The sequence below is a fragment of the Pempheris klunzingeri genome, chromosome 17 (genome assembly GCF_042242105.1).
Source record: "Pempheris klunzingeri isolate RE-2024b chromosome 17, fPemKlu1.hap1, whole genome shotgun sequence".
In the NCBI taxonomy this organism is placed as follows: domain Eukaryota; kingdom Metazoa; phylum Chordata; class Actinopteri; order Acropomatiformes; family Pempheridae; genus Pempheris; species Pempheris klunzingeri.
In genome coordinates this window covers 1,372,296-1,389,001 of record NC_092028.1, presented here as the reverse complement: position 1 = coordinate 1,389,001, position 16,706 = coordinate 1,372,296, and the positions used below count along the sequence as shown (strand labels likewise).

The 16,706-nt window shown below is 47.8% G+C and overlaps 1 protein-coding gene across 1 annotated transcript in view; it reads right to left on the bottom strand.

Annotated features, from left to right (window-relative positions):
- The window catches only part of LOC139216150 (caskin-2-like), a 64,849-nt gene that overhangs the window by 33,633 nt on the left and 14,510 nt on the right, over nucleotides 1-16,706 (bottom strand). Inside the window, exon 2 of the mRNA XM_070847196.1 lies at nucleotides 7,306-7,357. Within this exon, the coding sequence (XP_070703297.1) occupies nucleotides 7,306-7,357 (52 nt within the window). The remainder of the gene's footprint in view (nucleotides 1-7,305; nucleotides 7,358-16,706) is intronic.

The window sequence follows — 16,706 nt, the reverse complement described above, 5'->3', positions numbered from 1 at the left end:
TCAGCCCGGTGCCTCTTTCCCCTCGGTGGTCTGAACACACAGCGTCAGTGTGAGAGACTAAAGCACCACCAACACAAGATGGAGAGATTTACAGCGTGTTCGTGTTCACAGTTTGGCTCCTCCGCTCGCCTCCTTCTTTACGAGACAAAATGTTTTTTTATTCAGTGATTGTGATCCTGAGAACATTTACGAGCAGATTTAATGGGTGCAGATTGGGCATGTTGGCACATGGAGAACATTTTACAGTGAAGATCACACAGACCTCACTGCTGCACATGTTGGAGGACGTATTCAGATGCAATAGTGCAGTAAAAGCCCTGATACCGACACATTAAACACAAAGGTTCTGCACTGAAGAGGCCACTTCAGTGAGAGTGTGCATGTAGTTAAAGTGTTAAAGGAGAGGTTTTACAGTTTCAGGTTACGAAGACGAGTTGATGTTGTTGGATCCACAGACCAAATAGACTCATTCCTCAGATAGATCCTAAATACACATCATCCATATAAAAAGGTAGTAGGTCACAGGAGGCTTGTATGTAAGGAGGGTGTTATCCCTCTCAATAAACCATATCTAATCACAATCACATGTGTTTCACAAGCCACACCTCCCTGGAAGCTCTGACTACTAGAAGAAGAACAATCATTACGTCCCAGCAGGCTCTCAAGCAACGTCAGCTTTGTTCGCTGCTCCAGTAGATGGGACAACCCTTAGATATGACTTAGCAGCAGGAGACTTTCACAGGAACTCCTCTGTCCTTCACCACGTTTCAACACCCAGCAGCCAATCAGAATGAAGTATTCACAGGATATACAAATCATCAATAGTTTGTAGGCTAGCTGTTATATGTACACTAACTATTAGAGTCCACTTATTTATTATTATCAGGAAACTATTTCTGCTCAGCCAGCTGCTGTTTTTCCACTCAGGCATGTGTGCGTCTTTTTTATTCTTTCTTATTAAGGTTTTCTAATCTCTAATCTCTAATCTCTCAGCTAAAAGTCTGCCTTATCACACCCTCAAACTGCCGCTGCTCCGCCTGTTGGGGACCTGAAGGAGCTTCTGTCGCCGTCAGCAGCCGTGTGGTTTCTCTTCCCTCCTCAGACGGCTGCGTGACAGCCGCTGGCAGCTCGGGTCGCTCCCCCGGGACAAAAGGCCGGAGCTCCCACCACCCCAGCGATTCACGGGGGCCATTCCAGCTCCGCTCTCCATGGAAACACCGAGCCAACCGCCGCCGTGGGCATCAGCACGGACTCAAATACTAATTTGTTTCACAGGGATGCAGAAAAAAGCCTTTTATAGCCTGTGTGTTTGTTTCTCACACACACACACACACACACACACTCTGGCATGCAAGTCAATAAAGAGAAATATTCCTGGGTGACGAGTGGCCGCCCTCCTCAAACACCAACACTGATCTATGTGATCATACTTCTGTCTGCGTGTGAGGGCGCCACCTTTCCCTCCAACCACAGCGGACCGCAGGTGAGCAGATCCACCTGGAGGGGACGGGCCGATCATCAGCGGGGGGGTAATTAATCCGCTGATGAAAACTTGGCGAAATCTAAAAGTGTCTGAGCCAGGAGGAAAGTATGTCAGCCATTGTTGTGGCGGGGAGTTGTGGCGGGGCGAGCTGGATGCCTTTCTGTTTCATTAAACATAACCTCCGGCTCTGCTCTCCTTCCTCTGGGAGTCTGATCTGAATGTTACTGTTTCACTTGTTCACTCATTCACACTGTTTCTCTCTCTGTCAACAAGATGCTCGACAAAAGACGCCGCCGAGGCCTCCAGAGGATCGAACGAACACATCAGCCGGAGCACACGCAGACCTCCGACTAGGCCGCTGCATACGTTTGTTATTTTAATGACACCAATGTGTTTAGCTGCACAGACGACTGTGGAAAAGACCTGCACGCACCACATGTCTCTCAGCCACACTTCATCATCCTCCTCACCCTCAAAATGTCCCTCAGGTTGCACGAAGAAGAAACCACCTTCTCTCTGAACCAAGGGTGAACCTTTCACCAAACTTAGAGAAGCCTGCTGACTAACAAACAGGATCCTAAACAGCCGCTCAGATGTTGCACGTCGTCTAAGAACTCGTATTAAATCAATGAAACCATCAGTCCTTCCATGGTCACAGCACACTGTAAACTGGTGGACATGCACCTTTAATCCTGACACACTGAAGGAGCCCCCCCGTGAGAACAGCGTCCCGACTGTGTTTAAACATGAAGCCGCTGACGTGCACCGGAGGAGGTGTGCACTGGAGGATTGTGGGAAATTTAGTGTTGGGGATGTTGTGTTTAGATGCAGCGTAGTGATTATGGTGGGGGGGTCTGAGCTCTGTCTGAGCCCCACCGCCCACCGAGCCGCCAGCGGCCTCGATGAATAATGAAAAACCTTTTCCTGCCTGAGATCCACGTCCCTGTGGAGACTATTACCCCCCCACACACACACACACACACACACACACAACCATACAACCAACCACACAACCACACACACACACACAACCATACAACCACACACACACACACACACACACACACAACCAACCACACAACCACACACACACACACAACCACACACACAAAACCACACACACACACACAACCATACAACCACACACACACAACCACACACACAACCACACACACACATACAACCACACATACAACCACACACACACACACACACACAACCAACCACACAACCACACACACACATACAACCACACACACACACACACACACAACCAACCACACAACCACACACACACACACAACCACACACACAAAACCACACACACACACACAACCATACAACCACACACACACAACCACACACACAACCACACACACACATACAACCACACATACAACCACACACACACACACAACCAACCACACACACACAACCACACACACACAACCACACACACAACCACACACACACACACAACCACACATACAACCACACACACACACACAACCATACAACCACACAACCACACACACACACACAACCATACAACCACACAACCACACACACACACACACAACCACACACAACCAACCACACAACCACACACACACACACACAACCACACACAACCAACCACACAACCACACACACACACACACAACCACACACACACACACACACACACACACACACACACACACACACACACACACACACACACACACACACACACACACACACACACACACACACACACACACACACTCTCAGGGGAAAAGCACCAGTTGTGGTTCATGTTCCCAAACATCCACAGTGTGAACCAACGTTCTGCTACAAACAGGACGAGTCCAACCTGCAGCCAGCGGCTCTGTTCACCTCCTTATTGATCTGCTCCTTACTGATCTGCTCCTTATTGATCTGCAGGTTATTGTCTCTGCTCCTTATTGATCTGCAGGTTATTGTCTCTGCTCCTTATTGATCTGCAGGTTATTGTCTACACTCCTTATTGATCTGCAGGTTATTGTCTACACTCCTTATTGATCTGCAGGTTATTGTCTACACTCACCGACTGGCAGATGAAACATGCAGAAACAGAGAGGAGAGCCTGTTCCAACATCCTGCAGTCATTTCACCAAACGTCTTGTTCTGTCCGACCAACATGTTCAAACCTCAGACTGGGGGAAGCAGCACATCCTCAACATGGCTTATTATTGAACTATTGTGATAATCAATCAATAGTTAGAGACTTGTTTCCTGGTGGTGGACTGGTGGACCGATGGCTGTGGCTCTTGACTTCTGCTGCTTACTTTACCTCCATAGCTGTGTGGTGTGTTAGTTACTGAGGTGAGCTTCCTTCTATAATCCCACAGCAGGAACTGTGATCCCGAGCTCCTCCGACTCGGCTGCTTTCTTCCGTTTGCTCGCCTCGACTTGTGTTTGTCTGGTCGTAACAGCTGGCTGATCTTTGAAATGTCAGACCAGCACAGAGTGGTGACAGACTCCCAGCGTGTGACCAGGAGAGGCCTTAGGAACAGTGAGAGCAGCAGTAACCTGTGTTTTCCCAAATGAACGGTAGCATACACACCAGTGATGATATCAGTCCAAAACAAAACTCTCTTGGTTCTTTGTACCGACTGTAAAAGTTGAAACAGCATCAGTAATCCTCACTGTCCATGTCGTTACCCCCTTATTTTCCAGCTGGCTTGTGATCGACAGGTTTAACTGGAACAGCACGACGTCTCATGACGTCATTAGAATTAAGCCTCAGTAGTGATAAACGTGGTCATTTTACAAGAAAGAGTCAAAATCTTTCAATATACAGTTGGAACGTGAGTAGAAAGAGGTTAAATATCCTGAAAGACAATGATCACTTCTGTAATTATGTTTTAAAACTACACTTCAAGTCAACGTCAAGTTTTATTAGAAAGTCAGAAACAAGAAAAAGTCTGTATTTTAGGAATAAAGTTGTAATTTATGATAAGATCCACTTAAATATTGTGTGTGTGTGTGTGTGTGTCTGTCTGTCTGTCTGTCTGTGTGTGTGTGTGTGTGTGTGTGTGTGTGTGTCTGTCTGTCTGTGTGTGTGTGAGTGTGTGTGTGTGTGTGTGTGTGTGTGTGTGTGTGTGTGTGTCTGTGTGTGTCTGTCTGCGTGTGTGTGTGTCTGTGTGTGTGTGTGTCTGTCTGTGTGTGTGTGTGTGTGTGTGTGTCTGTGTGTGTCTGTCTGCGTGTGTGTGTGTCTGTGTGTGTGTGTGTCTGTCTGTGTGTGTGTGTGTGTGTGTGTGTGTGTGTGTGTGTGTGTCTGTCTGTGTGTCTGTCTGTGTGTGTGTGTGTGTGTGTGTGTGTGTGTGTGTGTGTGTGTGTGTGTGTGTCTCTGAGTGTGTGTGTGTGTCTCTGAGTGTGTGTGTGTGTGTGTGTGTGTGTGTGTGTGTGTGTGTGTCCAGCCTCATCTCTCAGCTGTCAGCGCTGCATTAAGTCGTCCTGGCTCTTTGTAAACACTCCTACCTAATGGGCTGTGGCCCCTCCCTCTGGCGCTGACCTCTGACCCCTGTGGACGCCCCTCTGCCCTCCGACGCTCTAACAAAGGACCGGGACACTTGACGATGTCTCTGGGACCCGTGTGTCTCTCCTCTCAGAGTCTTTACGACCTTTACTGTCGCTACTTCGTCTGCTGCCTTCTGCACTAAGACAACCGGAAAGTCTGAGGAGAGACCCAAACCACCGTCTGTGAATAAATGTTTCAGAAGAAGAATCCAGTTTTGTGTTTAAAAAGCTGAAACAGCTGCTCACTCCACTATAAACAGACAAGCAGGAGGAGACAGTGGAGACTTTAGTGGGGACTACTTGGTGCTACAGTGAGTGGAGGTAGAAAGTACAAATACTTTCTGCTCCCGACGTGTTCAAGTCCGGCTCCTTCCTTTTGATCCATTCCAGGGGAATTATGGATTATTTTATCAATTATTTTCCCAACATCAAAACTGATTCCAGCCTAAAAGGACAATAACTGGTGGTGAAGAGGACTCCTGGTGGATTCATCGGATCAGACGCAGCAGCCGGAACCAGGCAGAGCACAGAGGTCAGGTGACCATGCAGCCACGAGGAGGACAGCGAAGCGGCCAACATGGCCGACGGAGCAGATTCAGAGCAGCAGGTGGCTCATCATGTACGGCCTCACGGAGGAGGGAGGGAACAAATCCTGAGAACGTTCCTACACCTTTTACCAGAGTCCACTTCCACTGTTACCCAGTCTGTTTAACACAAACACCTGCATGTTGACTGTTGCCACTGTGTGTGTGTGTGTGTGTGTGTGTGTGTGTGTGTGTGTGTGTGTGTGTGTGTGTGTGTGTGTGTGTGTGTTCATGGTGATGAAGGAAGATGTCAGCCGGAGCAGCAGGGAGGCTCTCTGATGACTTTTTAATGGAGCTGTGAGCGGCTCAGAGGAAGACGCTCCATCAGGCTGTGACAGGTTTCTGTTCCAAGATCTGGACCTCCTGACCGGTCCTGTGACTAACATGTGACGAGGCCGCCGGATGAAACGCTGATTTTTGTGGTAAAACATGAAAATAAGCTATCAAAGCATGGTTTTATCAGCATGATACTATCCAAATAATGTCATGTCTAAATAAATGAATACATGTTAATGCTTTAGTACGTGGGACAGGAAACAGGTGAGGGAGGGGGTCTGGCACACACTCCACCTGGTGAGCCAAGATTATCACATCTATTATAACGGACACTGTTCTAACGTCATGGATTTGAAGGGGAATAGTCATTACATTATTAAAAAAAGGAATAGTTTACTCAACTATCTACGTTTTCTTTCATCTCTACCGGCGCCTGGTAGTGCGCCCATCATTAGGGTGATTCAGGGAGGGTGTGGAGAGATGAGCTAAAAGACCACTACCCCAGGTACCTCACCCTTCCTGCCGGGGCGATCGCCCCCTCCCATTGCAGTGCTCAGGTGGACAGAAGATGCCAGGAAGTGATCGTGTTTCAACAATAAAAGGCAAAGGATGGCCGATAACCGATTACAACAACGATGTAACAAAGTGTGAACGAGCTACACCCACTGCATCTGGCAGGGACCACATTTCAATAATCCTCCAATAGTTCAATAGTATTTCTGACTGAAATGCAGGATTCGAACAGCTGACGATGTAACCATAGCAAGCCAATGGGAAACCAGAAACACCCCGAGGAGGAAAACTGTGAGCGTGATTTTTATTTTTGAAATAAGATGCACAAATATCCCAGATTGTTTCCGTGACTCGGCCCAATAATCTATTAAATACCTGGACTGGCTCAGGACCTGCAGCCATGCTAGCGGTGCAGTGATGCTGTGCTTTGAGCTAAATGCTAACATGAGCATGCAAACATGCTAATGAATTCATCCAAGAGGCGATGAAGACGTGCAGGAGGTGAGACAGGTGAGGGAACAGCAGCACCACGCTACATGTTGGATAATAAAAACTTTGAACAAAGAGAAATATTGATGAGCAGAGACTAAACTTTTTCATTTCTCCTTCCAGGCTAATGAGCTTGGAGGGGGGAAAAGTAAGCAGTCAGCATAACCGGGGCAGAGCAGCCTGCAGCAGAGGCTCAGGGTTCACACGGGGAGGCGAACATGATGTTTTGACACCAGACACAACCGCCGCTTCGCCAAATCTGCTGACTCAGCCGAGCTGACCCGCGACCAGGAAACCGAGCTAACAGGTCTGAGATCAGCCTCCAGCCAGTGCAGCGTGGAGACGCAGAGGGAGCAGAGTAATGACTGGACACAGAGCACAAGTGTGGGATTTTACAGTGTTTACGTCACCACTCACCCATCTGAGTCCTGGTAGTTCACATTCAGCCTCTTGGTGGAGCCCAGCAACTCTGAAACACACAAAACAACAGAACATTACTCACAGTTTTCTGTTCATTCACTCACGTGTGAAAGCGTCTTCCTAAACCTGCTCATGACGGTGAACTAAACCACCCATCTGTTTGTGAGGCTAGTTTAAAGGAGAACTCCACTGTTTCCTCTCTATCCTCATCCTGGTGTCTGAGTGACTGGTAGGTAGTAAAAGTGTTGGAACTGGTCCAGTAGATCACCTCAGCCAGCAGACACCAAACGGGCTGCAATGGCTGCAACGTGATCCTTTGGGACAACTGATCACAGTAGGTCCACTAAAAGAGCTTGTTTGATCCACTGACAGGCTCAGAGTGTTTTTCTAAGTGTGTGACAGCATCATGGAAAGGATCCCTACAGAGAGAGACCTGGAAGATCCTTTTGGTTTAACCACAAACAGCACACACACCAGACTACATTCACTAAAACAGGGATTTTACTTTGCCTAATACAGGAGTTGATGATCTGCTGCTGCCTCCATTGGTAAGTTTGTTTTCTGTTACTGTGTGACTTTGGTGTTTTTAAGTGTTAGTTTGGATCTAACACAATAATTCTGTAACACACAATAGCACAAACAAGCTAACGAACCGAGGCAGCAACTCTTGTTTTCTGTGAGGTAAAATTATTGTTTTAGTGAATGTAGTCTGGTGAGTTTGCAGAGAGCGATATAATGGCCGTTTGTGGTTAAACCAACAACATCTTACAGGTCTATCTCTTTCTCCACCTTCCTTTAACAGGCAGACTCCCCCTGCAGGATGATGGTGTTCCAGCCCTGGAGGCCCCAGGTCCCCTCAGGTCTCAGGGTCCTGAACTCTCTCTCTCTCTCTCCACTGGTATGACTACTGGTGTGTCCTGCAGACACCTGATCATAAATCCTCCTTGTCTCTCTCTGGTGGACCTCCTGAGGAAGCTTCATTAGCCTCTGACCCCAGTCTGACTTCCTCGGCTGGGTCCACTGCAGAGATCCTGAAGAATAAAACTCTTTGATCTGCTGCCAGACAAAGCCTCACCCCTCCTCCTCCTCCTCCTCCTCCTCCTCCTCCTCCTCCTCCTCCTCCTCCTCCTCCTCCTCCTCCTCCTCCTCCACCAGGGCTCCACCACAGACGCCCAGTCCGCTTCCTCTGCAGCCTCATTTTGCCTCCCACTCACTGGCACGTTGTGGCACCCAGCCCATACAGTGTGACCTCTGTTTGGTACAGTGGTGGCCCGGCCTGTGTCTAATCAGCATGTCATCACGATGCCACGGTCGCTGTAGGAAAGTCAGAAAGCTTCGTTGGCTCTGCTGCTGCTGCTGCTGCTCCATCACACAATCACATTTCTGTGCAGAGTCACAGCCACAGCAGAGTGCGTCGTGTCGACCACGTGAACGGGAGCTAACCCCGGCGCTGTCCGCTCTCTGACCTGACCTGGTTCCTGTGATCAGACCAGAGGAAGCTGCTCTCCAGCGGGATCATCGTTACATGAACGGACCTTACTTTGAGTTTACTTTCTCTAACAGTTCTCTAAATAGGTCAATCCTCCAGGTGATTATTGAGCCTCATTCTCTTTCTGTTTTTGTCTCTAATAGCTAACGTTAACAACGCCAACATTTCCTGTAACCTGAAGAAGAAAACTGCTAGCATTACAAAAAATAAGATGCACCCAGTTCTCTGATTCTCGATGACATGCCCCAATGATTTATCAAAAAGCAACAGGCGACAGATTTAGCGACCGTGAACGTTTAGAATCACAGATATTCTTTTGTAAATCATTCCACTGCAAACTGCTCGCAGGCCTCTTCCCAGGTTCATCTGACCGTCTCTCGTCCTACCACAGGTGGAACGATCCATCGATCTGAATCAACACTCACATTCATCGGTCAACAGTCCAATAGCATCGACGCAAAGTGAAAACATCGATCAATATCATCTTCAGGATGCGCCTTTATTTTGAAATTCACTTGTATTCATCACGGTACCTGCGTAGCGTTCAGCAGAGAGGTGCCAGCAGCCTAGAAAAAGACGATGAGGATGTTCACTCCTCTCTCTCTCTCTCTCTCAGGAAGAAACCAGCGGTGTGGAAATATTCAGGAAGAATCTGAAAACTTTCCAGGCTGTGTGCTGCTTCTCATGCTGCTGTCAGCCTGACGGACGGAGCTCACAACACCCGACGGAACAAGGAGGGAGCTGAGTGTGAATGTTGACAGAGGTGAGGAGTGAATGACACTAAACTCTACGACACATGAGGCCAGAGAGGTTCTGCTCTTCCCAGACTGACTCACCTCTGGGAAGCCTCTCTTCACTACATAGAAAGTAACAGCAATGTCAAGTAATAACAACATTCAGAAGTGCTGCACTGTAGAGGACGACTGGGACATCAGCTCAACCTTAGAAGCCCAGTTTATTTCTTAAAATCCACATATTTATGTCATGAATACATAAGAATGAGGGTGTTGGAGCTACAGGAAGTATACTGTCGTGATGTAGAGGTCTTTAGAGGGTATTTGTTGACAAATGAAGCGGCCAGCAGCAGTGGACCTGAGGCTGTGCAGACAACCGTCACTGGATCACTGAGACACTGAAGGAAACCTAAAAACAGGAAGATTCTCTATGAGGTTCTGCAGGTGTGAGGAGCATCTCTGGTTGGCCATCAGAGACACTGATGGAAGTGTAAGTGGGGCTGAATCTATAAATGTGTGTTCAGCTCCGACCGGTTTGGTGAGCGGTCAAATCAAACGCCTAATAACCAACTTCCTGTTGTTTTTACAGCACCTGCTACACCTGCCTGTCAAACCCCGGCACTGATCCGCTCTCATTCACACACACTGAGGGAAACCTGTGCTCTCTCAGTCCAGACGTGCTTTAGAACCGTCTGAAGAACAGCTAGAAAGCTGGAGCAGCTGCTCAGAGAAGCAAAACACTAACTCCAAACTGAGTAGAGGGACATGTGTGTGGGGGGGGGGCAGATTTTACAGTAACCTGCTCTCTGGTGCGAATGTAAACACAGTGACTGACGGTGTTTACTACCAGAGGTCACCGCAGGTCGGAGGTCAGTCAGCAGGGGCTTTGCAGGGGCTGATGGGAAAGAGATTCCAGACACTGGACACACCCACAGCCACAGCCCAGAGACCAGCAGACTCCTCTGATCGGGCTTTAAACATGGCGGCACGTCGTCTGGAACATCTCTGCCCCCCCGCCCCTCCAGAAGTAACCTCCACCAACACCCCAGCCCCGCTCCTCCTCCCCCCAACAATAGAGCTTTTGAAGTATTTAAGAGCTTGGGGAAACACAGCCGGCTTTCCCTCTGGGGTCGGAGCGCTGCTTTGATAATGACCTGGATTTTATAATTAATGGGAATAAATCAGCACAAGACGAAAATGAAAACCCAGACGCACACAGTGAACATACCAGAGACACAAACACAGTCTGCACTCACTGGAAGACTTCCCTCTCATCACACGCTGGGCTGAACACTGTCAGGACAAAACATGGCTGGTCCAAGACTGAAGCTTTGTCTTCACTTCCTGTCTCATAACCTGTGTCTCACTATTTGCAAATTCCCTTTTGTATTTGCTATCAAAGTTTGTTTTGGATTCTTTATTGGACTGTTTTGATTTGTTGGTGAGCACATTGGATCTTTATCAAATAGTAACTCCATTTTTGTTAACCATGGTCCCTCTGTGTCCTCATCCTGGTGTCTGAAGGACTGGTAGGTAGTAAAAGTGTTGGAACTGGTCCAGTAGATCACCTCAGCCAGCAGCCACCAAACGGGCTGCAATGGCTGCAACGTGATCCTTTGGGACAACTGCACCTGATCACAGTAGGTCCACTAAAAGAGCTTGTTTGATCCACTGACAGGCTCAGAGTGTTATTCTAAGTGTGTGACAGCATCATGGAAAGGATCCCTACAGAGAGAGACCTGGAAGATCCTTTTGGTTTAACCACAAACAGCACACACACCAGACTACATTCACTAAAACAGGGATTTTACTTTGCCTAATACAGGAGTTGATAGTCTGCTGCTGCCTCCATTGGTAAGTTTGTTTTCTGTTACTGTGTTATTGTTTGTTACACAGATATTGTGTTGGATCTGAACTAACCCTTAAAGACACCAAAGTCACACAATAACACAGACAAACTAACTGACTGAGACAACAGTAGACCAGCAGAGCCTGTGTAAAATTACTGTTTTTGTCAAAGGAGTCTGGTGGTCATTTTACCTCTCAGAACACAGGAGCTGCTGGTCTGCTGCTGCCACGATCGGTTAGTTTGTTTGTTTTATAGTGCGGTTAAACGAATATTTTGTTGGATCTGAACTAACCCTTTAAAAAAAACACAAGTACATGTATGTCACATGTACTTATGTGGAGAGGGCTTTTATTCTGTGAAGTGTATTCAAATATAAAAATATATATATATTCTGAATAAATAATGCTATTAGTTGTTGAGAGTTGAGAAGTTTCAACTTCTTCTTTACAACTGAAATTAAATGTTTGTCATTACAGTCAGTATTCAGTATTAGCCGACCCTCGAGGAGGCGAGCATCGATTTGCACTTTCTTTAGACCATTTCATGAAGATTTGGTAGAGACGTCAACTAACTTTGGATGGAATAGTCCGTCTGTAAGACGACGCTGTCCCTCCCCCTCCTCACAGTAAATATAGAGTAAATAAACTAATAATAAAATTGATCTGATATCAAACTCTTCCCTGGCAGGCTGCCCTCCAACAGGAAACACTCACCGGCTGACGCTAAATCTGAAGGCTATCATCATCATCATCATCATCTGCTGCACATTTGTTCAAAGTTATTTTTAATGCTGTTTATGGAGCGAGGCGGGAGGCCGGGAGCAGAGCCCAAGTCTGCTTCAGCTGCAACGTTTGCCTCTTTTTAGAATTTCAGCTCAAAGTTTCACGTCCCGCAGATCTGCTGCCACAAGAATGCAGGAGGAGGAGGAGGAAGATGAGGAGGAGGAGGAGGCTGCACATTTGAGAGGTCTCTCTGGGATCAGGCTCTGACAGAAGCTGAAAGAGAATCTGTACTAAAAACGGTCTAAAATTAAACGGCCGCTCTGAGTATCAGAGGTATGATTAGACGTCTGCAGGCGACGCCTCGCACGACTTTTTGTTTTTCAGCTACATTTCCAACAAAAGTAAAAGCTCGAGTGGCGGGACGACACGGCAGCTGCTGTCCTGTCGTTGTGGTGGAGCGTGGAGAGGCCGAGCAGCAGCTCTGCGCTAAATATACGTTCTGTATCGTGGACGCTGGCCGTCCTCCAAACACACCGCAGTCAGAAGCACAGCAGAGGTCCGACCCCGACATCTGAAAGTCTGTAAACACAACGTCTGCCTTCACCAGCAGCCGTGAACAAACCAGACACGTCTTCATCTGGTTCATAGAGACGCACTGAAGCCTCCTTCCCCAGCATCACGGCACAGGAAGGTCACATGATGCTGCAGGTGAACGTGGCCAGAAGTATGTGGACACAACAACGGTCTCCCCCCCGAAGCTCCTCTGTGATTTCACCAGCAATGATTCAGGACGTTACTGACTCCGAGTGGCAGTAAATACAAACTGTGCTGTTAAACAAAGTATAAATGGTCACAAAACATTAAATAAACCTACAAAGAGTCTGAGGCGAAGTCTTCAAACGTTGTTTTGTCTCAGATTCTCTTTCGTCTGTCTCGTATCGTCATAAACTGATTCACTTTCTGACATTTAGAGACGGCGGTGATGATCATTTATTACTATTGTGGACATTTGGATCCACTGAGGAGGTCAGTTTTAGGTTCCCCTCACCTGAAGGGAGGCTTTAAGGCAGAGGTATTTCACTGTACAGCCTGCAGAGCCCCATGAGGAGAGTTAGGGCCATTATGTCATAAATAAAAGTGACTGTCAGACTTCATGACGGGGTCAAAAGGAGGCCAGCAGAACTCTTAACTCCAGAAAATCTGGAAGTGTGACTATTGTGCAGCTGGATATTGGAAGTTACAGAAAGAAAACACATTTTATGGTAGAAGAAGAAGAAGAAGAAGCCTGGACGGAGGCGTCGTCCTCGCCCTGACAGCCTGGGCTGCACAGCCTCCAGACCTGATGGGCTCACTCACAGATAGTGGCTCTGTTTAAAGACGCAGAGGGAATTGTGGGCACCAATCAGCAGCCCTCCCCCGTCCTCCCCCGTCCTCCCCCGTGGCCTTCAGAGAACCTGGCGCAGGAACACAGGAAGCTGGGGAAGAGTTTGTCCAAACACACGACCGCCTCTTATCTGCTGACTGAATGAAGACGAGCTTTTCTCCTGTCTTATCTGCTCTGTGGGACGAGGACGAGGACGTGGGCCCCTTCGGCCTGTCCTCCGGCTCAGAGACATACCCCCTCCCCCAACCCTCTCCCCCAGAGCCAAACTGGACCACAATCACACAGATGCAAACCCAGCCTGGTTTTATCTGCTGACTCTGGACAACACAAACACACCATGTCAAACAGTCACAGTAAAAACACTCTCTTCAAAGTCTTTTCAGCAAACAAAGACAGACTGTCAAACCTCACCAATAAATGACTGGATGAAGCCATCAGGTTCCTCCTGCAGCCACGGGGGGCTGAATATAAGCTTTGTTGGTTCTGTGGTCGTCACCTTTCTGGTCACTAAAAAGCTTTGAGCCGAACCACGACCGCTGCAGACACGACTTCATTAACGATGGTATTTGTGATCAGGTGGGACGGGAAACACATGATCAACAGATCCCCTTATGATGTCATAAAGGGGGCCAAATGTGAAAGACGGAGCAGGGTTTAGCGGCTGGAGGCGCACAGGGGACGCTTTTATCATAACATAACCCTAACCCTGTGATGGTCCACGGGGCGACAGCTCTGACATCGGCTGTGTTTTCTAGTTTGGAGAGAGACTCGTGGACCTGGACAGGTGCGCTGTGTCCACCAGGTGTGTGTTAGACATCACTATCGGCCCCCACACGCCGGGGACGCAACAGATGTGTGTGTTATGCATGTTCCACCAAAACATTAAAGGTTCACACCAGAGCGGGTTTGCCTTGTTTTTAGTGGGCATCCAACATTCACAGTAGGAAGAAGTCCAGCGTGGCTCTTAGAGATCGACAGGTTTGATGTGCAGTTTATTTTCACAGCTCACTTGTGTTTGGTCTGAAAAGAAGTTAAGTTTGGCTGTGCGGTGATTTAAAGTCATTTAAATGACTACTATCAGCAGGTCTAAGTTTCAAACACACACACACACACACACACACACACACAGAGCTGTCAGAGGAGACCTGATCAGCTGCTGGACTTCTCAGCGCCTGAGGAGGGAAACCAGAGCCGAACCTCCCGTGGACAGAAAACCTGCAGGATGTGTTTGCTTTGGCTTCACTGAACCTTCTGTGAGGAAAATATCTTCTTTTTTTTTGGTCATTTAACCTGCAGAATTTATGAGAAACGCTGCGTTGATTTTATTTGTTTTTTAATTGGTTAAATAGTGACAAAACATATTGTCCACATATTTTCATAATTAGGGACCTGTTTTTTAAGCAGAAGTGCCACCTGACATCTGCTAGCCTGAACAATGAATCCATTAATGGAGAGAATATCAGGTGGATGAACCAGTTACAGAAATAACTGTTAGAACTGATCCATGTGTTTTAAAGACAAGTTCATTAGTGCTCAGACACTTTACCTGTGTCTGAATATGCAAATGTTCTCTGAGGTTCACAGCAGAGTTTGCATCTAGCGCACACGTGTGTGTGTGTGTGTGTGTGTGTGTGTGTGTGTGTGTGTGTGTGTGTGTGCTCTCTCAGGTTCAGTCTTCGTAAAGGGTAAACGTGCTGTTTACATTCCTGTGCAGCCGGTGGAGCGCCGGCTGGGTCGGGTGGCTCAGAGATGTCTGGAGGTTCAGGCCGGTCTTATCGGCTCTGCTGTGTGTGTGTGTGTGTGTGTGTGTGTGTGTGTGTGTGTTATCAGCCTGCTGATAAATGTGGCTTTAACAAAGCAGCAGGGAGGAGCTGGAACAGCACTGATTCATCGCTTGGTTTGTGACGCGTCAGAAAGTGAGTTGGACCACATCAATCAGTCGGCTCTGTCAGTCCATCACTCTGGGAGTTTGAGGTTCCCCACTGGGGGGGAGGGGGAGGGGGGGGGGGGGTCGGGGTCAGGGTCAGGGCGAGGGGGGCTGACACAATGCTTCAGCCTCCCGCTCTGTGGAACAATTGCATTGGGAGAGGAAGTGTAGAAGGGGGCCCTGCTCCAGGTCCTGGCTTTGTTCCTGAGAGCTGCTCCACGCCTCGAGAGCCTCTGTCAACACAACACATATAACTGCACCCACCCCCCATGCACGCCCCCGTCTTCCTCTGACAGCGAGTCACGGACAGGTTACAGCCCAACACCTCCCCAACACACACACACACACACACATGTGCAGCCATCCTTATTAGGACAATGCACTGACATCCATTCATGAAGACAGACAAACCTTAACCTGACCTCAGCTCACACCTGACCCCCCCAAACCACGACCTCAGACATGACGTTCTGCCAAAAAACATTTGTAAAAAACATTTTTTGTCCTCTGATTGGTCGGTATCAGTCTATAAAGAAGTGTCCTCTGATTGGTCGGTATCAGTCTATAAAGAAGTGTCCTCTGATTGGTCGGTATCAGTCTGTATAAAGAAGCGTCCTCTGATTGGTCGGTATCAGTCTGTATAAAGAAGTGTCCTCTGATTGGTCGGTATCAGTCTGTATAAAGAAGTGTCCTCTGATTGGTCGGTATCAGTCTATAAAGAAGCGTCCTCTGATTGGTCGGTATCAGTCTGTAAAGAAGCGTCCTCTGATTGGTCGGTATCAGTCTGTATAAAGAAGCGTCCTCTGATTGGTCGGTATCAGTCTGTATAAAGAAGCGTCCTCTGATTGGTCGGTATCAGTCTATAAAGAAGCGTCCTCTGATTGGTCGGTATCAGTCTATAAAGAAGCGTCCTCTGATTGGTCGGTATCAGTCTATAAAGAAGCGTCCTCTGATTGGTCGGTATCAGTCTGTATAAAGAAGCGTCCTCTGATTGGTCGGTATCAGTCTATAAAGAAGCGTCCTCTGATTGGTCGGTATCAGTCTGTATAAAGAAGCGTCCTCTGATTGGTCGGTATCAGTCTGTATAAAGAAGCGTCCTCTGATTGGTCGGTATCAGTCTATAAAGAAGCGTCCTCTGATTGGTCGGTATCAGTCTATAAAGAAGCGTCCTCTGATTGGTCGGTATCAGTCTGTAAAGAAGCGTCCTCTGATTGGTCGGTATCAGTCTGTAAAGAAGCGTCCTCTGATTGGTCGGTATCAGTCTGTAAAGAAGCGTCCTCTGATTGGTCGGTA